This window comes from Nyctereutes procyonoides, unplaced genomic scaffold (genome assembly GCF_905146905.1).
Source record: "Nyctereutes procyonoides isolate TBG_1078 unplaced genomic scaffold, NYPRO_anot_genome, whole genome shotgun sequence".
Lineage (NCBI taxonomy): Eukaryota > Metazoa > Chordata > Mammalia > Carnivora > Canidae > Nyctereutes > Nyctereutes procyonoides.
In genome coordinates, this window is record NW_026575144.1 from 16,445,341 (window position 1) to 16,472,009 (window position 26,669).

Consider the following 26,669-nt stretch of genomic DNA (forward strand, 5'->3'; position numbering starts at 1 on the left):
CTCAGCTTGGCCCCTTGGGACTGTCATGTCTGCTTCCAATTCCCGTGATAGGCACCATAAGCATTCTCCAGCACTCCCTGACTGTCCCGGGGCCTCTGTTCTGAAGTGCTCACCCCCACCAGTTCTTTGGTTTCCCATCTTGCTGCTGATTCTGGCACTCTTCTTGCCTCTTCTCTTGAATGTGATGGCTAGCACCATTTCTCATTTGTGATTTTGGTGCTGAACGTTATCAGATGTGCTTTCTCATACAAATAAGCAAGATTTTTCTCTGGGGAATTTATTTAGGAGCAGAATTGCCAGGTCGCAAGGCATGTATTTTCTTTTTCCCTCCCTCCCTTCCTTCCTTCCTTCCTTCCTTCCTTCCTTCCTTCCTTCCTTCCTTCCTTCTTTTTTCTTTCTCTTTTCTTTTCTTTTCTTTTTTCTTTTCTTTTTTTCTTTTCTTTTTTTCTTTTCTTTCTTCTTTCTTTTTTTCAATTTTATTTGTTTATTTGACAGAGCACAAGCAGGGAGAATGGCAGGCAGAGGGAGAGGGAGAAGCAGACTCCCTGCCAGGCAAGGAGTCCAGTATGGGACTCGGTCCCAGGACCCTGGGATCCTGATTGGAGCTCAAGGCAGATGCTTAACCTACTGAGCCACCCAGGTGCCCCAGCAAGGCATGCATTTTCAACCTTTATGCCAATGTGTTTCGTAAAATGTTTTTTAACAATTTATTCTCCCATCAGACATGTATAAGAGTTTTCAGTTTTCTACATTCAGGCCAAACCCCTTGGTGGTGTCAGTCTTTTTTTTTTTTTTTTTCCTTTGGCAGTCTGGAGAGTATAAAATGGCTTTTTTTTCCCTGTTTGTACTTCTCTGATTACTAGTAAGATACAGCCTCTTTTCTTATAGTTCACCATTTGTTGAATAGCTGAAATGCTATTCATGCTTTTTGCCTACTTTTCAATTTTTTTCCTCAATGACTTTTACAAATCCTTTATGTGTATGTATATTTGTTTCTAGTATGAATTTGAAATACATTCTCATAGTTTATGGTTTTTTTTATAGTGGCTTTTGTTGAATAGAGGTTCTTAATTTTAGTAACGTTGAATTTTTCAGTTTCTTTTGTCTTCTTTGTGTCTTGCTTGAGAAATCCTCTTATTATATAACTTACACCGATATTCATCTGTATTTTCTTCTAAAAGTCTAAAAGTTTGTCTTCACAATTTAAATCTTTAAATCTTTTTTTTTTTCACGATTTAAATCTTTAATTATTTTTTTTGACTTTAATTTATTTAAGAGAGAGAAAGGGAGAGCATGCAATCTGGGGAAGGAATAGAGGAAGAGGAAAAAGCAGGCTCCCTGATGACGGCAGAGCCTAAAACTGAGCTCAATCCCAGGACCTGAGATTATGACCTGAGCTGAAGGCAGATGCTTAACCAACTTGAGCCACCCGGGCACCCCAGATCTTTAATTCTTAGAATTATTTTTTCTATGTATGATAGGATAAAGGAATCCAATTTTATTTTTTTTATAAATTAGATTTTTCGGTTTCTATTCATTCTTATGTTATTACATACTTTAACACTTCTATAATAAAGGTACATTATTTTTTATTCTACATTTTTAGTTGCACTGAGTTATTTTCTGATTAACCTAAGATTTATGATTATGTTTAGTGCTGCATAAATGTCAGGAGCCACCTAACTGATCAGCAGGGAAGGGTTATTAATGGAAAGAGAATGGTCTATTCTCACTCAGCATATTTTCATGGTTATGGCAAGATAAATAGCAACATACTACATTTTCAACAAATTATACAACATTCATATTCACAAGTACAAATTTGTTGAGGAGCATGCTTTAAATTATTATTATTTAATTAATATTATTATGTTATTTTTTGTCACTAAATTCTGTACTCAACATGTCTCACAGCATTGCGTCTTTATCTTACATCTTTTCAGTAATAGGTCATTCGATAATTGTTGATAGAATTGGGTTCTTCAGAGTGTCTTTCTAGTATGGGTTTTATGTAGTGAGCTCCAGCTGCAGACTTGACTTGCTAAATGTCTCCTCTTTAATGTTGATTAAGGAATGAGTGATCAGTGAAGATAGCTCTTCATTCCTAACACTGAAATTGTGTTGTGCATTTTGAATTTTTTTTTTTTTTATTTACGATAGTCATACAGAGAGAGAGAGAGAGGCAGAGACACAGGCAGAGGGAGAAGCAGGCTCCATGCACCGGGAGCCCGACGTGGGATTTGATCCCGGGTCTCCAGGATCGCGCCCTGGGCCAAAGGCAGGCGCCAAACCGCTGCGCCACCCAGGGATCCCGTGTTGTGCATTTTGAATCCACACATGCCTTACAGGTGTTGCTCTGGGAGTAGAGGATTTTGGATGCTCTCTTCACTGCTGTGTTTTTGTAGCAGTCATTACCTGGCATTTTCCAAGGCAGTTATATCTCCTGCTAAACATTACCTTGCCTTCTTGCTTAAAGATTATGACTTTCTGTAGTTTTCTTAAACACACAAGGGCTGGAGCTCACCTGAAGCCTCTCTACAGGGATCACAGAGATGGACCTTCCCTCTAATGCAGATTTGCTCCTGTTTTTATTTATCAGTGAAGGCCTTTCCATACTGATTAAGGGCATAGAGTTTCTCTATCATATGAATTTCTTAGTGTGAATAAAGTTTAGCCTTCTGGCTGGTATCTTCCCCATAATCCTTATATGATACACTCTTTCCCCCTATATGGGTTCTCTGGTATCTGTATAGGTATGTGCCCTGGTTGAGGGCTCTTCCATATTCACTGCATTTATAGGCTTTCTCTCCACTATGAAGTCTCTGATGTTATCTAGGGACAGCATATATGCATTAAAGGCTTTATGCAGAAATGACATTCTTAATGTTTTTTTACTAGTGTAAATTTAAAAATGTATTTTTTTAGGGCTGATGATGACTGAAGGCTCTTTTACCAAGAATATAGTCAGGGGGCATCCCCCTGTCTGAGCTTCTGGGTGGTCATAAAGGATAAATCTGTGGCTGAAGGCTCTTCTGCATTTATTTTATTTACAAATTTTCTCTGTAGTGTGACCATTTTATTTTTGTCCAGTGTACAACCACAATTTCTACAATAGTAGCTTTCTGGATTTTTTTTCTCATGTAATTTGTCAGCAAATCCTGCCACTTCTACCTTGATAGTATATTATATTCAAATTGCGGTGTCTGAGAACCCAGAAATGGGCCCTCAACTCTATGGTCAACTAATATTCGACAAAGCAGGAGAGAATATCCACTGGAAAAAGGACAGTCTCTTCAATAAATGGTGCTGGGAAAATTGGTCAGCCATGTGCAGGAGAATGAAACTAGACCATTCTCTTACACCATACACAAACTCAAAATGGATGAAAGATCTAAATGTGAGACAAGAATCCATCAAAATCCTAGAGGAGAACACAGGCAATACCCTTTCTGAACTTGGCCACAGCAACTTCTTGCAAGATACATCTACAAAGGCAAGAGAAGCAAAAGCGAAAATGAATTATTGGGACTTAATCAAGAAAAAAAGCTTCTGCACAGCAAAAGAAACAGTCAACAAAACTAAAAGACCACCTGCAGAATGGGAGAAGATATTTGCAAATGACATATCAGATAAAGGGCTAGTATCCAAGATCTATAAAGAACTTATTAAACTCAACAGCACGGAAACAACCCAGTCATGAAGTGGACAAAAGACATGAATAGAAATTTCACAGATGAAGACATAGACATGGCCAAAAAGCACATGAGAAAATGTTCCTCATCCCTTGCCATCAGGGAAATACAAATCAAAACCACAATGAGATACCACCTCACACCAGTGAGAATGGGGAAAATTAACAAGGCAGGAAACCACAAATGTTGGAGAGGATGTGGAGAAAAGGGAAGCCTCTTGCACTGTTGGCGGGAATGTGAACTGGTGCAGCCACTCTGGAAAACCGTGTGGAGGTTCCTCAAAGAGTTAAAAATAGAACTATCCTATGACCCAGCAATTGCACTGCTGGAGATTTACCCCAAAGATACAGAAGCAGTGAAGCAGCAGGACACCTGCACCCCATTGTTTATAGCAGCAATGTCCACAATAGCCAAACTGTGGAAGGAGCCTCGGTGCCCATCGAAAGATGAATGGATAAAGAAGATGTGGTTTATGTATACAATGGAATATTTCTCAGTCATCAGAAACGACAAATACCCACCATTTGCTTCAACATGGATAGAATTGGAGAGTATTATGCTGAGTGAAGTAAGTCAGTTGGAGAAGGACAAAGATTATATGGTCTCATTCATTTGGGAAATACAAAAAATAGTGAAAGGGAATAAAGGGGAAAGGGGAGAAAATGAGTGGGAAATAGCAGTGAGGGTGACTGAACATGAGAGACTCCTAACTCTGGGAAACAAACAAGGGGTGGTGGAAAGGGAGGTGGGCTTGGGGTTGGGGTGACTGGGTGACGGGCACTGAGGGGGGCACTTGACAGGATGAGCACTGGGTGTTATGCTATATGTTGGCAAATCGAACTCCATTAAAAAAATATACAAAAAAAACCACAACAAATTGTGGTGTCTGTAATAGGTTCTCAATAAACAGGTGATCTGTGCTTTGCATGCTTATGATTAGGCACAATTTCAGTTGGCACAGTTTGGTTAAATGGCACAAGTACCCTGAACATAATGGTTCAAATTTCATTTTTCATAATATATTAACTGTGAGTAACTACGTAAATCACAGATTTCACTTCTAGCTCTTTAGTTTATGAATCACCATCAGATACCTAGCAGATATTCATCATGATCAGTGACCAATCACAACACTTCTTTCAAAGTCTCTGGTGATTGGTCACTGCGTCTCTGTTCTTCACGTTCCACATAGACACACCTGTGCGGTTATATCAGTTACCTCCTTGTCTACGTGTGTTTGAAGCTTGGGGCATTTCACAAACACATGGGTAAGTGGGAAATAGCTAACAAAAAGGAAAGTGCAGTAAAGAAACAAAAAGGGATGCTGGGAATGAAATTCTGATTGAATGTAAGTGGAGTCATGGAAGCAGTGTTTGAGTGTGGGAGTGTGGTCACAGTTGCCACTTGAGAAACTGTAGATGTGCAGCCAGAGGGACCCAGTGAAGGCGACTTTATCTGCATAAATGAGGAACATGGTTGTGAAAAAGAGGATGGAGATGTCCCAAAGGAGGTGACGCTGGCTAAGAAAAATCACATCAAAGAAACTCTGAAAATGCTGGAGAATTATCCAAATGCAGGAATATGACAATTGCCAAGACATGGAGGAAGGTGCTCCTTCCATAAGGCAAGTTACATAATGAGAAGCTTAAGGAAAGCCCCATGCAGACTGCTCTTGATAAGTGTTTTACAAAGAACAAAAACACCTTAATTCTCATTTTTTTAAAAAAGATTTTATTTATTTATTAATGACAGACAGAGAGAGAGAGAGAGAGGCAGAGACACAGGCAGAGGGAGAGGGAGCCCAACGTGGGACTCTATCCCATGTCTCCAGGATCACGCCCTGGGCTGAAGGCAGGTGCTAAAGTGCTGGGCCACTGGGGCTGCCCTAATTCTCAATGTTTTTAATGTTTCAGACTATAGGGGACTAAATCTTTTACTTTTTTTTTTCATTTCTTGGTGCTTTTTTTAATGAAATTTTTATTTTTTATTTTTTTATATTGCTTTTTTATTCAAAATTAAAATTTAAATGAACTTTGCATAAATGCCAGTTAAAGTTAATATTTCTCTACAAATTTAGAAACAAATCTACTCCATTCTTACCAATCCTTTTTCATTCTTTTGGCCAGTCATTCTGACCCTAATTATATATATAGTTCCTGGTTATAGTATTTTAGTGTATTTTAAGACTAATTCTTTGCTAATAGATTTACTTTTATAACTGATAGAGTTTTTAATGTTTGGACAAATTTTTTTTAAGGTCATGAAACAATTTTAAACAATTTTGCTAAAGATTGCTTTGCACAGTCATTTTTGTGATTATACTAATGTGCAAACTGAGGACAGTCTATTGTTTAAATAAATGAATATAAACTCAGTGCAAGACCAAAAATATGGGCCTCTTTTTTTCAGTTGTCTTAATTCATTTATTCTGATCACAACGTATTTGCTGTAAGAAAAACAAATAGTAGAGATAACATTTTTATTTGGCCAATTGCCAGAAAAGCGAAATACGATTATGATGATAACATCAGAGGAAATGAACTTGTGACAACTTGCCACTGTTCCTGGAATATAGGAGGCACTCAATGAATTCAGTTCATATCTAGAATTGGCTAGAAGTAACCTGCTTTAGGTCACTGCTTCCTCCTTGCCTCCCTGCAGTGTGGATTTAGTATAACATCCCATTCCCTCAACAGAAGCCAAAGATCTGACCCTAGACTCAAGGCCTTTCATGATCTGGCCTCTCCCATTGCCGCCCACCATCCTCTCTCTGACTTCAGGGCATCCTCTGTTTCCTTGAACATGATGGATGCTCTCCTGCCTTGGGCACTTTCATTGGCCATCCCTCAACCTGCAGTGTATGTTCTTCTTCCCGGCTTTAAGTCTTTGCTCAGAAGTCATCCCTTCAATGAGATCTGATAATTCTATTCTTAATTTCAAACTCACCACCTGCCCCCCACCCACCAGCATTCCTGATCCTCCTTATATTGTTCTTTTTTTTCCCATAGAACTTTTTGCCTTTAACGTAATTTACAAAAATATTGTGCTTTGTTTCTTGTCCCTCTTCCCCTACCAGAACGTAGGCCTAATGAGTTCAGGGATCTCTGATTTATATGGTGATTTATCTTAAGTGCTTAGGACATATTCTATTATGTATTATACACTCAGTAAATATTTATTAAATGATAAATGAATGTCTGAAAGGAACCATTGATGTCATTTGATAATTATTTCCCATGTTGTGTCTGCCTTGGGCTCACGTCATGATCTGAGGGTCCTGGGATCAAGCCCCACGTCGGGCTCCCTGCTCAGCAGAGAGTCTGCTTCTCCCTCTCCCTCTGCCCCCCCACTCCGCTCATGCTCTCTTACTCTCTCACACACATACTTTGTCTCTCTTGAATAAATAAATAAAATCTTAAAAAAAAAAGGACAGAAGGGAGAAAACAAGTTATAGAAGGTTTAGATCTGCATAAACATTTCGAAAGACAAACATTGTAACCATCTAAGAAAAGTATCTGATGTGATTTGAGGGAATTTTAAATGACCAGAGTTATGAAGAATATTTCTTGACTTTTCAAGAGGACAGTATGTTTGTTATCAAAGTTCTATTATGTTTCTGGGGAAATGAGAGACTTACTGCCTTTTCCCCCAAAGCAATCCCACTGGGTTTTATATTGATGCTACAGATACTTACAATATATTAAAATTTGTCACAAATATAATAGGATCAGCAGTTTTTCCTCAAATACTGTCCTATTTCCTGGCTGAATATAACCAGAAAATCACTTAATGGGATTGTATAATGCTAACTTTAATTGGAAAGGTAGGGTCTTACTTTGGCAGTTTTAAAGAGCAACTCCGTTAGTCAGCATGGCAACACATATTTATGAGCAATCATAAAGTGGATTAAGATAATCATTTATCGAGTATATTTGCCCAGTGCAATGTTAGACACTGTAATTTAATAATGTCATTATGCATTCATTTATGTAAACTGAAGGACTATAGTGGTACAGAAGCACAAAACAAAGGGACTGATGCAGCCTGGTGGGTCAGGGAAGGCTCAGGAATAACTCAGGAATGGATGCCTAAGTTAGGATTTCAATGATGAATATGTCTTACTAGAGGGGAGGATAAAGAGCTTAATAGCATGTGCAAACTCCTGTAGGAGCATAGGAATGAAGGAAAATTGGTTGCAGGAAATACTGGGTTGGTACTCTTCTATGCGGGGCTTTGTAGACTAAAGGAGTATTTAGGTCTTTTTCCTTAGAGCAATGGGAAGTCATTAAAAGATTTTAAACCAGGAAACATTTCAGTCAGGTGAAGGTGAAGCACCATTGGAAGAGAGTTTGCAGTGCAGAAAACTATTTAGTGGGTTTTTGAAGATAATAACCAAGAGATGATGGTAGTTGGTGTGGTGAGGATGGATTTTAAATTGCTGGATTTGGAATAGAATCCTTAGGACTTGGTGATTGTAAGCTGGATATCACTCTCACTTTAAGCTCTGTTTATCTTCATGAAGTTCACAAAGTTTCTCCTAGAATATTTGTTTTTTACAATTTATTATTTTGTTCAAAATTTGTAAAAAGAAAAAAAAAGACTAGTAATTTTATTTCTTCCAATTTGTTTTACATAAAATGGGCAGTGGTGTAAGTTCAAGTGATTCCAGGAACAGCAAGATACTAGTATCTTATTAATCTGGTCATTCACAGTTAATTAATGGACTTTTAAATTTAAAAAAAAAAGTGAAAAGAATGGAGGCAGAATGTACTTTTGTAGCATTTTGGTTATGGAATAGGATTTCTTGTGAGTTGAATCAAAATTTGTTGCCCTAGGCACTAGACATAAGACATGGGGAGTCAAAACAAGGAATACGAAAAGGTAAGTATTTAAGGCTGATTTTAGGTTTTATGAGCTAAGGTGGGAAAAGTGATGGCCATTGTGTGCATTTTGGCACCCTGGCACACCAATGGTACATGCAATTAAAATGTGAAGACTGGAAATGAGAGTTAGGAGCCTGGACCCCAGGCCAGGTGGCAAAGGCTGACTCAAAAGCCTTAAAACCCAAGAGATAGCCTTAAACTACAGCCTTATTATCCTGTTACCTTAACAGTGTTAAGTCTCTGGATTCCCATCAGTATGAGGCTGTGCTTATTAGTCTTAGCTCTTAGAAGAAACTTCATGTATGGGTGTGTATACCCATATCCTTATACACACATGTGTATGCTGACAAAAGCCAGATTTACTGCACATAGGTCATAATAAATTTAAAAAACTACTTATCGAGACTTCTCAAATGCATTGTCAGTAGACTCTGAAACCACAGTGGTGCTGAGAAAAATTATGCTTCGAGATGAATGGTGGGTTAATTAAAGGGAACTGGCAGGTATTTATGAATTGGTGTTTCGTCCATCAATGCTCAGTATATTTTACTTTGCCAGAATGGAACCCTCTGCTTACTGAGATATAAAATAAGAACAGCTCCCAGGTAAACTAGAAAAAGCCTCGTGTCATGCCAAGTTCTATCATTCACAGTTGAATCATGAATGTTGCAGTTATAGCCTCCTTCCTTGGTGGTGTGGCAGAGCTCTCTTGAGCTTAATGTTGCTTCATGGCCAGGGTGAAGGCTCTAGATTAAAAGGAAACTTTGTACAAGTGAGTTAGTTTCATAATCTTGGTAGCTCAGTATATTATTTATACTGGCTTCCTTCCGTAATGTGGTTGGTATGGACCACATATTAATGAGCATCTCCACATGTGAGCTCATTTCTGGTTCTGTCCAAAATATATGAACTTATTTTAATATTCAGCTGTTATTGATGACATCCAAGCTCTTTTAAGAGACTGCTCACATGTCTTCTGGAATCCATACCCTTTCTGGGACCCATTTGGGATTCTAGTTCCTCAGATCCACTGGTTTGAAATGTAGAATCAGCGTGCCCAAGTGCAAAAGAACCAGAATCTGCATTTCAGCAATACCCACAGGTGAAAGGATGCATGTTAAAGATTGAGAGGTACTTTTCTAGATAACAAATATAGTTTAAAAAATCAGTTGAGCCTCTAGAAGCAGTCTGGGGCTGAGGATTTTTAGGTTCAGATAAAGTAGGTTGATCAATCAGTTCCTAAAATATGTATGATCAGCCCTCTCTATGAGCAACAAGTTACCCTGAGCCTCATTGTCCTCATCTATATAAGTGTGGATCATCTTTATGTCATGAGATGCTGTGAAGAATAAATCAGTTAATGGCAGGGCTGACATACACTATACTACTTGGTAAATATGATGTACCTCCTCTTCTTTTGGGACTTCCTGTTATTCTTGTCTGTCCTGTACCTTTCTATTTTCTCTTCTTCTCATTCTCAAACTGTCTTTAATGAGTCTGTTAAAGTAATTATTTACTAAATGGTATTTAGATGGTCTCCAACATCCAGAGGAGCCCATTTTACCCAAGAGTACAGTTTCCATGCTAGACTTAGTTCCAGAGGGTGAGTGAGACAAGATAGTAAAAGACTGTGGGGACTTGGTAAGGCATTGAGCACATTAGCACAAATCTTTGTTAGTATACTGCGTATTTGGAAGACAAAATATATCTTTGATTTTGCCGATTATATAAGCAACAAAACACTTCATTATTTTTGTTATAGCCATGCTGAGCATGAATTAATATTCAGATATACTTACTATATGAAAATAATGCTTTTTTTTAGCAGATGACTTTTTAAATATAACAATCGAATGTTCACTGGAAGTTAATGAGCACCTGGAGGGATAGTTGGGAGGTGATTATTAAAAGATTGGACTTTGCCTGTGACTGGTGCTCTAAGCCAGCTATTAGGTGTTGCTGCACTATACAGGAAATAAAGCAAATACATAGGATTATAAAGGTTTTAAATGCAAATTGGAGCTGTACTTTTCCATTTGATACAGCATATTCTTTGGGTTAATCCAAAAGGCTTTTTTTCTTTTGAATTTTTTTTTATAAATTAATTTTTATTGGTGTTCAATTTACCAACATACAGAATAACACCCAGTGCTCATCCCGTCAAGTGTACCCCTCAGTGCCCGTCACCCATTCACCCCCACCCCCCACCCTGCTCCCCCTTCACCACCCCTAGTTCATTTCTCAGAGTTAGAAGTCTTTATGTTCTGTCTCCCTTTCTGATATTTCTCACACATTTCTTCTCCCTTCCCTTATATTCCCTTTCGCTATTATTCATATTCCCCAAATGAATGAGAACATACACTGTTTGTCCTTCTCCGGTTACTGTGGCCAAGTTCAAAAAGGGTGTTGCCTGAGTTCTTCTCTGGGATTTTGATGGAATCTTGTCTCACATTTAGATCTTTCATCTATTTTGAGTTTATCTTTGTGTATGGTGCAAGAGAGTGGTCCAGTTTCATTCTTCTGCATGTGGATGTCCAATTTTCCCAGCACCATTTATTGAAGAGACTGTCTTTCTTCTAGTGGATCGTCTTTCCTCCTTTATCGTATATTAGTTGAGCATAAAGTTCAGGGTCCACTTCTGGGTTCTCTGTTCTGTTCCATTGATCTATGTGTCTGTTTTTGTGCCAGTACCACACTGTCTTGATGAACACAGCTTTGTAGTACAACCTGAAATCTGGCATTGTGATGCCCCCAGATATGGTTTTCTTTTTTTAAAATTCCCCTGGCTGTTTGGGGTCTTTTCTGATTCCACACAAATCTTAAAATAATTTGTTCTAAATCTCTGAAGAAAGTCCATGGTATTTTGATAGGGATTGCATTATACGTGTAAATTGCCCTGGGTAACATTGACATTTTCACAGTATTAATTCTGCCAATCCATGAGCATGGAATATTTTTCCATCTCTTTGTGTCTTCCTCAATTTCTTTCAGAAGTGTTCTGTAGTTTTTAGGGTATATTTTGAGAACCGTTTGAATGGTAAATGGTTCTCCAACCTTTTATTTTCAGGTTGTAGGTGTCCTTCTGTCTAAAATGAGTCTCTTGTAGACAGCAAATAGATGGGTCCTGTTTTTTTATCCAGTCTGAAACTCTGCGCCTTTTGATGGGGTCATTAAGCCCATTCACGTTCAGAGTTACTTGAACTTCTTCTTAAAGGGGAGTTTTAAGAGTCCCCCTTAAAATTTCTTGCAGAGCTGGTTTGGAGGTCACATATTCTTTCAGTTCCTGCCTGTCTTGGAAGCTCTTTATCTCTCCTTCCATTTTGAATGAGAGCCTTGCTGGATAAAGTATTCTTGGTTGCATGTTCTTCTCATTTAGGACCCTGAATATATCCTGCCAGCCCTTTCTGGCCTGCCACGTCTCTGTGGAGAGGTCTGCTGTTACCCTAATATTCCTCCCCATGAAAGTCAGGGACTTCTTGTCTCTTGCTGCTTTAAGGATCTTCTCTTTATCTTTGGAATTTGCAAGCTTCACTATTAAATGTCGAGGTGTTGAACGGTTTTTATTGATTTTAGGGGGGGATCTCTCTATTTCCTGGATCTGAATGCCTGTTTCCCTTCCCAGATTGGGAAAGTTTTCAGCTAGGATTTGTTCAAATACATATTCTGGCCCTCTGTCCCTTTCGGCGCCCTCGGGAACCCCAATTAAACGTAGGTTTTTCTTCCTCAGGCTGTCGTTTATTTCCCTTAATATGTCTTCATGGTCTTTTAATTGTCTGTCTCTTTTTTCCTCAGTTTCCTTCTTTGCCATCAACTTGTCTTCTATGTCACGCACTCGTTCTTCCACCTCGTTAACCCTCATCGTTAGGACTTCTAGTTTGGATTGCATCCCATTCAATTGATTTTTAATTTCTGCCTGATTAGATCTAAATTCTGCAGTCATGAAGTCTCTTGAGTCCTTTATGATTTTTTGTAGAGCCACCAGTAGCTGTAGAATAGTGCTTCTGAATTGGCTTTCTGACATTGAAGTGTAATCCAGATTTTGTAACTCTGTGGGAGAGAGGACTGTTTCTGATTCTTTCTTTTGAGGTGAGGTTTTCCTTCTAGTCATTTTGCTCAGTGCAGAGTGGCCAAAAACAAGTTGTATTGGGAAAAGGAGAAAAAGAGAGAGAGAAAAGAAGGAAAGAAAAGAGAGAAAGAAAAAGAAAAAAGAAAAAAAGAAGAAAAAAAGAAAGAAAAAGAAAGAAAGGAAAAAGGGGGTGGGGGAAGCAAATCAAAAAGCAAAAAAAACAAAACAAAACACGGGGGGGGGAGGGTATCCTCCGATTCTGTATACTGTAAGTAAGTCCCTTGACTTCCCCTGGAACTTTCAAGTTCTGCTTGGTCAATAATTTGTTTTTCCTGTGTCCGTCTAGCTGGTCTTCTGGGGGAGGGGCCTGGTGTGCTGATTTTCAGGTGTTAGCACTTGGGGGAGCTGCTCTGCCCCCTGCCTGGTGCAGGGCTCAGTGGGGGTTGTTTACCCCGTGAGGCCCCAGGAGGAACGACCGCAGTGGCGCCGCCAGCTCTGGAGCCCTGGAGTCAGCCCCCGCAGTAACTCCAGAGCTCTCCGTCTGCAGGGGCGTGGATGCTCCGGGGGCGGGGCCGCTGATCTGCTCAGCTCAGGGCAGGAGCGTCCTTGCTGTCCTGGGCCCTCCCGGCCTCTGCCTGTCCCGGGGGAGGCCGGATCCTGGGCTGTGTCCCGGCGCCCTGTGCTCCGGGGCCTGCGCTGTGGGATTCGCGCTCCCGCCCCGCAGCCCCCTCCCTGGAGCCGCTCCTGAGTCCCTCCGAGCTGCTCCCGCCCCGCCGTGCGGGCTGCAGCCCTTAGGGAGCTCGGAGCACTCCCCCGGGGCGCAGGTGTCTGTTAGTGTCCCCGGGAGCCCGAGGGCATCCCCGCTCTCCTGGGTCCTGCTCCAACTCCCTGAGAGCCCCTTTCCGCCCGGGAAGGTTGGTGCAGGTCCTGCTCCTCCGGGACGGGGCTCTCCTGTCCTGGGGACACTCGCCCCGGCCTCAGCCCGGCTCCTCGCGGGGCCCCTCCTCTGTTGTTCTTCCATGAAGAGGGTCTTTTAGGATATACTTGCTTGTCTCTTTTCTCTCCAATTCTGATTAAATGGGTCAGTGTATATATTTGTTCTTTCACTTCTTTGTGAAGTGTCCTGTTTCTTTGCATTTGGAATGTCAAAATACAGGTGGTTAGACTTTTTAGGCAGTTGCTACTTAGAATTTGTTCCATTGAAATATTTTTGACAGTGTTAGCTCCTATTTATTGTCTGTTTAGCGCCTTTTGCATATCAGTTCCTGTGTGACTCATTTACCTTATCATCTTAGAGATTCAGTACTTTGTCTAGGATCTTCTAACCTGTGGATGGCAGAGCCTGAATGGCAATCCAGCTATTGCTGATTCTCAAGTCTATGCTTTTTGCAATCTTCATGCTGTCTACAGAGTCCTCTTACTTATCGTCTCTTCCCTTGTATAACTTGCTTAGTTGGAAACCAGTGTGGATTTCACAGGACTGAACTGGCAAATCATCTCTCTGAATGTTTTTAAGCAACCGAGTGTCATTTGAAATGTGGAGGAGTGGCCAATGTGTGGATGAATGGAGATGGTTTTTTGGGTCTATTTGATTGCAGATGTTCTGTTATTGACCTGTTCCTGTGCTGGTTTTGGATCAGTGTGTGTGTGCCTGCTGTTGGAACCTTTGCTCTTTTTGATGATATTTGATGTCAGGCAGTTACTCGGTAATTTTGATGATTAAACCCGTGTGTGAGAGTGCTAACATGGAGATTCTATATTTTACTGTACCTTGTGTGGATTGCCTCTGGGGACCAGTAATGATAGTGAGAAAACTGTTGACTGCCTGGATGACAATCACCTCTTTCACCCCTCCTTCCACTCAGTTACCTTTTTTACAGAAAAAAGTTCTCTAGGGATTGAGACTTTTTTTTTTTTTGAAAAGTTGTTACATTTTTCTCTGATTTTTAATATGCACTAAAATAATAGTCTTGTAGATCTGATACAGGCTGTCTAGTTTTGTCAGAGCTCACTTTTTATTTTTCTCCCCCTCTGCAGGATGATGAAGTGGTTCTGCAGTGTACCGCAACCATCCACAAAGAACAACAGAAGCTGTGTTTGGCAGCAGAAGGCTTTGGCAACAGACTTTGTTTCTTGGAGTCCACTTCAAATTCCAAGGTGGGATAAAGCCTTTTGAGGTTATTCAAATATTTGGGTTTTATGAGTGGTATTGAAGTTACTTTGGGCACTCTGTTATTGTCCATGGAATAGATAAATTAAAGGGGATGTGGAAAATGTGCTTACCATTCACTAAGAAAATTTCTAGTTGAGCCACCACTTTTTAAAGATTTTATTTATTTATTAGAGAGAGAGAGAGAGAGAGAAAGCGCTTATGCAGGAGCAGGGAGGGGCAAAGGGAGAGGGAGAAGCAAACTCTTGGCTGAGCAGGCAGCTCCATCTGGGGGCTTGATCCTTGGACCTGGGTTCATGACCTGAGCTTCATGAAGGCAGACACTTAACCGACTGAGCCACCCACATGCCCCCCAAGCCCATACTTGTTGCAAGTAGGTCAGATGAGATTGTTGACAAGAATTAGACAAAGCCTTTGCACCCATGGTGTTTCTATTCTAGTGTAAATGTAACCAAGTGAATAAACGGTGTTATTTTAGAACTAAGGACTATGGAGAAAGCAGAGTAATAGGGTGTAGAATGATGGGACAAGGACTCACTCTTTCACGAAGGGCATTTGAGGATAGCTTTCTGAGGCAGTGACATTTGAGCAATCTGGAATGAATTGAGTGAACAGTGCTGAGTACTCTGGGACATTTTAAAGAGAAGCCAGGTAATGCAGAGGCCTCTAGTTAGGAAGAGGAGATCTCAACCAGGCCTAGTCATCAAAGGCCTTCCAGGCCAAAGCCGGAAGTTGAGGTTTCTCTCTAAGATGAAGGGAGACCATTAGAGCAGGAGGGTGGTGCAATTTGACTTAGACGTGGCAAAGATCATCTTGGCTCTTATGTGATTGGAGGATGCTGAGAGAGAAGGCATGGAAGTAAGGAATTGGAAGTCTGGATGGGAGCTGCTGGTTCTTTGGAATAGAGTGATGGTAGGGGAATTGGGGAGGGGGGTTGAGAACATGCCTTGGGGATATACACGATATGCTGAAAGCTCAGACTGGAATAAAGGAAAGAGGAAAACTTCTCACGGATAGCAAGTCAACTGGAAACCAGTCAATGTAGTTATCTTTTGTGAAATATTTATTGGTCTACAGAGTTCTTGGACAGTTTCATATGGCTGTTGCAGTAAGAGTATGCATAGTTCTCACTGTCAAATTCACTTGACAGGGGACTTGGGGACTTAACAGAGGCCAGCTACTGTGCCTAAAATGCTTAATATGACTCGAAGCCATGATGTTAGCAATGGTTTTTCACATTTATACCTTGGCCTTTTGGCTTCAGATCCCCCGATCCTTTCCTTTATACCACAGTATTTCTTTGGTTAGTCTGTGAAACAATACTAAGCAATATATACATATGATTCACTTATTATACTAATTCAGTGCCAAGTAACATGATTAACATTGTAATAGAGGGTGGCAAAACATTATGCATTTTATAGCCCTGCTTAGATTTATTTGTAATTCGACAAGTGTTTATTGAGCATTCTGTTTGTACAAATTATTGTGATATGTGTCAGTTGTGAAAAGTAGTCTTCTTAAGAAGAAAACGTTAAGCATTTTAACATTTAGCACATTCCTTGTGGTTTCTGATATTCTTTAGTGGCCTGAATCAGGCACACTATTTAGCTAGCTATTTTTTTTTAGATTTTAATATTTATTCATGATATATATATATATATATATATATATATATATATATATATATATATAGATAGAGAGAGAGAGAGAGAGAGAGAGAGAGGGGGGGGGGTGAGGAGCGCAGAGGGAGAAACAGGCTCCATGCAGGTAGCCCGATGTGGGACTCCATCCCAGGACTCCAGGATCATGCCCTGGGCTGAAGGCAGTTGCTAGACTACCGAGCCACCTGGGAATCCCAGATAGCTGGTTTTTGATTTTCATATTATGTTGAATGCTCTACTGGCTATTGTTCTCTTGTTCCTTTAATGTAAGAGGTGGTTTCCAATACAAAGAATGAATGCTCCTGATTTGTAGTAGGCACATCATGTGGCAATCAAGACACTGATTAGGGTGAGACATCCATTTAAGCTAGTTACTTCCTAGAAGGGATACTCTTGGTTCTTGTTGTTAGCTGATGATGATCTAGGGAATTTTGACCACTTTTGTTGTCATCCTATTTTATTCTTTTCTAGCCTTTGAAAATTTGCATGTAGGATGAGATACTGAGATTGTTTATTAAGCATAGAATCAATAGCAGTTGAAGTCCAGTAAACCTATTGAACTTTTTTTTTGTAAGTTCTTACAACCTAAGTACACTCTTACTTGAAAACCCCCTACTGTGTCATTTCCTTTTTTGTATTTCCATTTGCCTTTGTCTGTGTGCTAGATATCCTTCCTGTACGTCTCTGCTGGCTGAAATGCAGCTTGTCCTTCAAAGCCTATTTCAAACATGAGTCCCTCTTCTGGGTTGCTTTTTTCCCAAGTTCCCGGTGTCCTATTATCTGCACTTCTTACGTGCTTTGTTTATACTTATGTTGCCAGTAATATCCTCACCACCTTTTTGTGTGAATATATACATATGTATGTTCTCAGATACATACACCAGCTTCTGAATTCCCTGAGGACCAGAGCATATTTCATTTGTTTTCTTATCTCTTACTGCTTAGTACCAAGGACAGTGCCTTGAGCTAGTAAGTCATCCACAAAATTTAGTGTATCATTAAGTCTGAAGTGACTACTAGTCTTATCCCAATTATATTTTCATAAACTTTTATTTTTCTATAATTATAAGGAATCAAAACTCTGGATCTCAGTTTAAAATATATAAGCCTGGATACAGGTGTGTTTCATGCAGAAATATCTGGATTTGATTTTCACTGGTGGAAAATGAGAGATGGCCTTTCCCTCCTCCTCTCAAGTTTGTTGTCTCCTGCATTTATTAAAAAGGTGGAGAGAACAAAATTACTGTTGGCAGTGAGTAGTCAGTCATTGTAAACTATATACATGTTCCTGGAAATGATCCCAGAAATATCTTAAGCTACAGAATCTTTTAATCAAAGGCAGGACTGACTTTCTCTGAAGACCGTTTCATCCTCTTGGGACATCAACTCATGCTGATTTCTGCCTAAAAGAGGATGGTTCAAAACTCCAACATATGTTTTTCTGCAAAACTTGCAAACATCAAATCTGTTGATGTTTTTCAGTTAGTCATTTGTAAATTATAATCATGGATATTTATTGTGTATTCTTTATATGAGTGACACTTCATTTTCTATATTTTACGATTGAGAAGTTAGGCTTTTGCTCTTAGGAATCTAGTCACTTTCTGGCAGACTCACACTGTTATCATTAAAAGTTTTAGAGGAAATAAGTTATATATTCATCTCTGTGAATCTTTACATAAAAGCAGGCAGAACTCAAAAGACAGCAGAACCCCATACACGCAGAAAACATAATATCTAGAATAAACTAGATGACATGTTATCCCCACACATAATGTTGGAATGTTTATTGCAGGAAGTGGAGGAAAGGTAGCATGGTTTTTGTCATATCCAAAATTCAGTTACAAGTTGTCAAGGAGTGGGGGCAATGTAGAAAGAGCAACTGAAACCAGGAAGGGACGAAGGAGACATGGTAAAGATGAACCAGTATTTCTGGAGCAGCCTTGGCCTATGACATTTTGAAATGAGCCTGTTAAATCCCACTTCTAGATAAGTCTTGCTTTGAGGAGAAATGTTTAAGAACCTAGTATGGATTGAGTGGGACAAGGGATAGAGAAGTATCAGGTAAAAGTGAGGAAGGGAAACAGAGCCAACAGATCTCATAAAAGAGTAGTTGTGTTTTGAATATGGTGAAAACAGAACAAGTTACTCTAGAGCCATGTAGCTACAGAAGCTATACTGACCTACCCTCCTCTTCTCCTTCCAGTTTATCTGTTATTTTGATACAACATCTTTATTGCTTGTAGACATAATTCTGTTCTTGGTTGGTGTCTCTTTTTATTTTATCTAAATATATATTTATGTATACTGTACATATATATATTATATATAATTATTGTGTACATATATGTTATATACATATGATTCTATAATATATAAAACCATTATATACATATACAATTATATAAGTTGTATAATTTATATGTGTAACATATATTTTATATACTTTATAAATTATCCTATACATGTATACATATACTACATATAAAACCATTATGTATATATATAATTGTGTGTAATTATGGGTGATTAATGTATAAGAATGAGCAGAGTAATCTAATTCACATTTATTTACATAATTATTTGCAGTTATCTTTTATACATAATTTACGTATTTTTATGTAATTTTATATGTCAAAGAAAACAAGGAGAGTAATAATATTTATAGATAATACAGGTTCTCCAGACTTAAAGCTGTTACATGATGTTCCAAAATGAACTAAAAGAAATTAAAAAAAGAGAGCGTCTCTGGGGAACTGTGTAGATTATAAACTCAGAAATAAGGTGAGTAGAGAAGAGAAAGATTTGAAAAGAATTGAAAGATAATAGGACAGAATTGTAAATCCGGGAGAGATTAATTTTAGAAATGGAGACTGAACTAGGAAGGACACAAGAGTATGTAAATGTAAACCCATGTGTAATGCTGAAGAATAACAAAAAATGGAATAGTGAAAACCTGTAAAGAATCTTTACAGCAATTCCCTTTACCCAAAGCATGGTATGTGGCTATTGAGAAAAAAAAATCATATACTGCAAGGTAACACACACAGTTGGAAGAGACTGATCAGGGATAAAAACCAGACTTAGATATGGTAACAGTGGTGGAATTATCAGACCAGGAATTGAAAAACAGCTATGGTAAATAGGCTAAAGGCTCCAGTTCATAAAATAAACAGCCTGCAAGAACAGATGGGCAATGTAAGCAGAGATGGAATTCAAAGAGAAAAAAATGCTGGAGAACAGAAACACTGACAGAATTAAGAATGCCTTTGATGGGCTTATTATTAGACTGGACTCAGCTGAGCAAAGAATCTGAGTTTGAGTATATCTCCATAGAAACCTCCAAAACTTAAGAGCAAAGAAAACATAAAAAAAGATTGGATAAAATAGAAGAAAAAACCAAAACAGGACATAATATTTAAGAACTGAAGGACAACTATGAAAGAGCTCTAGAACCATGAAGAAAGGAATAGAAGAAATATTTGAAACAGTAATGAATGAGAATTTCTTCAAGTTAATGTCCAACATCTAACCACAAATCCAGGAAGTTAAGACCTTACCAAGAAGAATGAGTGTAAAAATCCCACTACATGTAGGCATATCATTTTCAAGGAACAGAAAATTAAAGATAAAAAAATACTGAAAGAAGCTGGAGTGGGAAGGTGGCGGCAGCAGGGAAACACCTTGCCTATAAAAGAGCAAAGATAAGATTACATCCTACTTTTTAGAAAGCATGCAAGCAAGAAGAGAGTGAAATAATTAAAATGTTGGGAGGGGAAAATTATTAACCTAGAATTCTGTATCCTACAAAATTGCCCTTTAAGAGTGAAGGAGAAATTACTTTCTCAGACAAAAATTGAAGAAATTAGTTGCCAGTAGACTTGCCTTACAAGAAATGTTGGAGAAAGATCCTCAGCAAGAGGGAAGTTCAGAAACTTGAATTTACATAAAGGAATGAAGAAAGCATTGGTAAAAGTAAAATTAGAATTAAAAAATTTTTCTTATTCTTAATTGACATAATGTAAAAGTTTGTTCAGAGTAATAACAGCAACACTGTATTCGCCTATGTATGCTTATGTGTAAGTGAAAGGAATAACAGCAATTCTACAAAGGATGAGAGGGATGAATTAGGATTATTTTATTATAAGGTACATCCACTATCCATGGAATATGAGTATACTGTTATTTGAAAGTAGACTTGGATTAGTTGTAAATGTATATTACAGACTCTGAGAAAAGAACTTTTAAAAAGTAATATATATATATATATATATATATAAGATATATATATATCTTATATGTGAAGAAACAAGAGAAAATGAAATCATATAAAATGTTCAATTAAAGCCACTAAAGGCAGAAAAAGAGTGGATGACAAAAGTGGAAACAAAGAATAAGGGCAAAAACAGAAAACAGAAACAAATATAGTAGATCTTAATCCACTTAAATCAATGATTACTTTGAACATCAGTAGTTTAAATGTACCAATTAAAAGAAATTGTCAGAGTGGATCAAACATGATACCCAACTATTTCTTGCCTATAGGAAACTCCCCTCAAACATAAAGACACATAGGTTAAAAGCAAATGGATAGAGAAAGATATATCATGCTAACAATAATTTAAAAAAAAAAGGAATAGCAGGCTTAAGGTAAGGAAAGTTATTGGTGATAAAGAAGGGCATTACATGGTTATGAAGGAATCGGTTCTCATAACAATCCTTAACATATATGTGCCTAATGGCAGAGCATCAAAGCATGTGAGGCAAAAACTGATAGAACTACAAGGAAAAATAAATGAATCCAGTGTCTCAGTTGGAGACTTCAACACCACTTATCAGAAATGGGGAGGAAATTAGTAAGGGCATAGGTGAACTACACAACACTATGAATCAACTGGATATAATGGGCATGTATGGGTTATTTCATCCAGCAATAGCAGAATACACATTTTTCACAAGCTCATATGGACACATTCATCAAAATAGACCATATTCTGGGTCATAACATACAACTTAACACATTTACAAGAACAGAAATCATACAATATATCTGACCTCAGATATATTGTATCATACAATATCTGGCCTCAGACAGCAATTGATTTAAAATAAAAAGGTGTGGCGTGCCTGGGTAGTTGAGTTGGTTAAGTGTCTGCCTTCAGCTCAGGTCATGATCTTAGGGTCCTGAGATTGAGCTGTGTCAGGCTCCCTGCTTGATGGGGAGTCTGCCTCTCCCTCTGCTCCTTTCCCCTACTCATGTGCTTGCTTTCTCTCACTCTCTCCTGCTCTCTTGCATAAATAAATCTTTAAAAAAATAGAAAGGTAGAAAATGTCAAAATACTTGGAGATTTAGTAACACACTTTTAAATAACACATGGCTAAAAATATTTTGAACTAAATGAAAATGAAAACACCACTTATCAAAATTTGTGGGATGCACCAAAAGCAGTGTTTAGGGGGGAAATTCAAAGTACCGAGTGGATCAATTAAAAAAGAGGAAGAGGGCAGCCCTGGGCGCCCAGCGGTTTTGTGCCGCCTTCAGCCCGGGGTGTGGTCCTGGAGACTTGGGATCGAGTCCCACATCAGACTTCCTGCTTCTCCTTCTGCCTGTGTCTCTGCCTCTCTCTCTCTCTCTCTCTGTCCTGCATAAATAAATAAAATCTTAAAAAAAATAAAAAATAAAGAGGAAGATCTAAAGTCAATAATCTAAGCTTCCACCTTGGAAACCAGAAAGAGAAGAACTAAATAAATTGAAAGTAAGCGGAAGAAAGGAAACAACAACAACAAAAAAATTAGAGCAGAAATCAATGAAATAGAGCAGAAAATCAACCAAAAAAAGCTATTTCACTGAAAAAAAATCAATAAATTTGATGATAAACTTCTAGCAAGGCTAATTAAGGAAAAAAGAATACAAATTACTAATATCAGAAATAAGATGGGACACCTGGGTGGCTTGACGGTTGAGCATCTGCCTTCAGCTCAGGGTGTGATCCCGGAGTCCCAGGATCGAGTACTGCATTGGGCTCCCTGTGTGGAGCCTGCTTCTCCCTCTGCCTATGTCTCTGCCTCTCTCTCTCTCTCTCTCTCTATGTGACTATCATAAATAAATAAAAATTAAAAAAAAAAAAAAAAAAAAAAAAAAAAAAAAAAAAAGAATGCAAAAAAATACTTAGGTATAAACTTAGAAAATATTATAAGATGTATAACATAAGAACAGTAAAACTCAGGCGATAGATATCAAAGAAGAACTAAATAAATGGAGAGATATTTTATGTTCATGAATAGGAAGACTCAGTATTTTCAAAATGTCATGTTGGACTTGATCTATAGATTTAATGCAATTCCTGTCAAAATCCCAGCAAGTTATTTTGAAGATATTGACAAATGGTTTTTGAAGTTTATTTGGAGCACCCAAAGACCCCAAATAGCATGATATTAAAGGAGAAAACGTTTTAAAACTACAGTATTAATGAACTAGGGGTGGTGGAAGGGGAGGAGGGCGGGGGGTGGGGGTGAATGGGTGACGGGCACGGAGGGGGACACTTGACGGGATGAGCACTGGGTGTTATTCTGTATGTTGGTAAATTGAACACCAATAAAAATTAATCTATAAAAAAAACTACAGTATTAAAAATAGTGTGGTATTGGTGAAAGAAAATACCAGTAGATCAGTGGAACAAAATAGAGGGTCCAGAAAGAGATTCACAAAAATAGTCAAGTGATTATTGTCAAAGGAACAAAAACATAATGGAGCAAAGGTAGTCTTTCCAACAAGTGGTACTGGAATGACTGGACATCTTAATGAAGATAAAAGAATCTAGGTAGACATTAATCTCTTCACAAAAATTAACTCAAAATGGACTGCAATCTTTAAAAAGCAAAGCTAAAATCCTAGAAAATAGCATAGTAAAAAACCTAGGTAATGTTGGGTATGGTGATGACTTTTTAAATATAACACCAAAAGTACAACTTATGAAAGAATAAATTGGCAAGCTGGACTTCATTAAAATTAGAAATCTGTGCTCTGAGGAAGACAATGTCCAAAGAATGAGACAATGAGCCTAAATGGGGTAAAAACTTACAAAAAAGACATTTGAAAAATGACTTTTAGCCAAAATATTGAAAGAACTCTTACAACCCAAAAGTAAGAAAAACAAACTGATTAACAAATGGGCCAAAGACCTTAACAAGCGCTTCACCGTAGAAGATATCCACATGACAAATAAGCACATGAAGAAAATGCTGCACCTGGTGATCAGGGGAGTGCAAATGAAAACAAATGGCCAGATTCTGACACCAGATGCTGGCAGGATGTGTGGAGCAACAGGAATTCTCATGTATGGTTGGTGAGGATGGAGAATGGTTCACCCACTTTGGAAGATTGTTTGGTGGTTTCTTACAAAACGAAATATATTTTTGTCATGATCCAGTGATTGTGCTCCTTGCTACTTACCCAAAGGATTTGAAAACTTAGTTCCACACAATAACTAGGACATGGATGCTTATGGAAGCTTTATTCATAATTGTCAAAACTTGGAAGCAAGTTTTGGAAGCAATCAAGATATCCTTCAGTAAATAAATGGATTAATAAAGTGTAGTATTTACAGATGATGGAATATTATTCATCACTAAAAAGCAATGAACTATCAAGTCACAAAAGGACTTGGAGAAAATTTAAATACATACTACTGAGTGAAAGAGGCCAACATGAAAAAGCTATGAACTGTATGATTCCTGCTATATGACATGTTGGAACAGAAAAAACTAGAGACAGTGAAAAGATCAGTGGTTGCCAAGGATTAGGGAAGACAGGAAAGATGAATAGATGGAACATGGAGGATATTTATTTCTTTATTAAAGATTTTATTTATTCATGAGACACACACATACACACACACACACACACAGAGGCAGAGACACAGGCAGAGGGAGAAACAGGCTCCATGCAGGTAGCCCTACGTGGGACTAGGTCTCGAGTTTCCAGGTTCACGCCCTGGGCTGATGGCGGCGCTAAACCGCTGAGCCACCTGGGCTGCCCAGGATTTTTAGAACAGCAAATCTATTCTTTATGATAATGATGGATGCTTGTCATTATATATTTGTCAAAATTCATAAGGTGTATAGCACTAAGAATAGACCCTAATGCAAACTATGGACTTTGGGCAATCAGATGCATCATTGTAGATTCATCTGTCATAACAGATGTACCACTATGGTGGGGATATTAATAATGGGGAAGACTGTGCAGATGTGCAGGCGGAGAGTGTATGGGAAAATCTCTGAACCTTCCATGCATTTTTGCTGTGAATCTAAATCTGTTAAAACTAGTCTATTTATGGGAGCCACCTGGGTAGCTCAGTTAGTTAGCATGTCTGTCTCTTGATCTCAGCTCAGGTCTTGATCTCAGGGTTGTGAGTTCAAGTCTCATCTTGGGCTCCATGCTGGGCATGGACCCTACTTAGGGAAAAAAGAAAAAAAATCTATTCATAAAAAAGAACAATGGAACATGTTAGAAGAATATTTAATGTACTTATAATCAAAGACCTTTGAAAGAATACCAAAGTTCAGGAATATTTGCTTGAAACTACACATTTAACATGCATAATGCATACCTTGGAAAACCTTCTTCTTAACTGGCTGAGACAGATATTCTAATAAAGTATATTCATTAAAAGTGAAGAAAATAATCTGTTGAATCCAGACAAAAAGGTAAGTCACTTTTAATGGAAAGGAGGTCATGTTGTCATCAGATTTTATAACACCAATGTTTTATGCCAAGTGAAAATGTAGTAATAAGAAACTCAAGGAAAGGAAATCTGAGTCAAGGATTCCAGCGAAACTGAGTTTTCATTTAAAAACCATAAACAAACTATTGAGAATGTGAAAAAATCTAGGGATATTGTTTCCGTGACACCTTCTTTAGGAATTTATTGGAGAATAAGCTCCAGTAGAGACTCTGGCAGGAGGACTGGTTGGGAACAAGCAATGTGCATTCAAGTTAAGAGTTACGATGATTTTGAAGGAGAGAGCATCACGTGTAGTGGGTCCATGTTCAACACTGTGAAGTTGGTAAACTACCAAAAATGGGAGAAAAATGTGGAGACTTTACCAAAATTATATTAAACTTTTATATAAATAACTCTAAGTGGACTTGACTGACTATTTGAAATATGAAGAATTTAAGATTATAAGATTAACAAAACCAAATATGACATTTTATCTACTAACACAGATGAAGAAAGTACAGATAAAAGGATGGGCAAGAGTATACTAAGAAACACAAATAAAAATAAAGTGGGTTTTACAAACTCATTACTGAATAAAGTATAATCCAGACCAAAAGCCTTGGAAAGAGACAAGAATATCTAATACATTTAAGGGGTATATACTTCTCAATGAAGATTAAGTAGGCATATGCACCCAATAACAGAAACCACTTCCATAAACCAGAAACTATAGATGACAAGAGAATAGAGAACACATTAATAGGAGATATAACACACTTCAAGTAGAAAAAATAAGTAACCTGCTAGTATAAAAGGTCATTGAGGTCAACCTTATTAAGACCTGTCAAAATCTGAACCTCAGAGAGGATACATTTTTAAAACATTCACATAAAACATTAATGTCACCATATTTTAGGTCTCACACACACACAACACAGTAAATTCCAAAGAGCAGCAATAATATAAACATAACTCTAAAGAAGTAAAACTAGAAATTATTTTTTCCCTAAAAAGCCAAAACCCTATGAAAGTCCCTTTTACATAAAAATTAAAAAGTCCCACTATTAAATAAGCGTTGAGTGAACATAGAATTATCAAACAAAAGTGAAGAATCCTTAAAAGTTATGAGAATGAATACATAATGCTGTGGCATATGTGGGACACAGCTAAGGAAGTTATGAGAATAGAAATTTTAGCATTCAGTGTCAATATCAATAAAAATGAGAAAAAATAACAAAGTAAAAGAAAGCAACAGGATGGAATTAACAAAGTAAAAAGGAAATAGATGAGTTAATTTAAAGATTGGTTCTTTGAAAAAAAAATCAATTGGTTTACCTATTGATTTGATTTGATTCACCAAATCCAATCAAGAAGAGAGCACAAATATTCAAATATTAAAAGTTTCATAAACGTAGGAGAGGAATAATGATAGAAACAGGAAATTAAATCATAAGAGATCATATGCTCA

The 26,669-nt window shown here is 38.0% G+C and overlaps 1 protein-coding gene across 1 annotated transcript in view; it reads left to right on the plus strand.

Annotated features, from left to right (window-relative positions):
* The window catches only part of RYR2 (ryanodine receptor 2), a 755,069-nt gene that overhangs the window by 188,132 nt on the left and 540,268 nt on the right, over positions 1–26,669 (plus strand). The window contains exon 2 of the mRNA XM_055308992.1: positions 14,679–14,798. Within this exon, the coding sequence (XP_055164967.1) occupies positions 14,679–14,798 (120 nt within the window). The remainder of the gene's footprint in view (positions 1–14,678; positions 14,799–26,669) is intronic.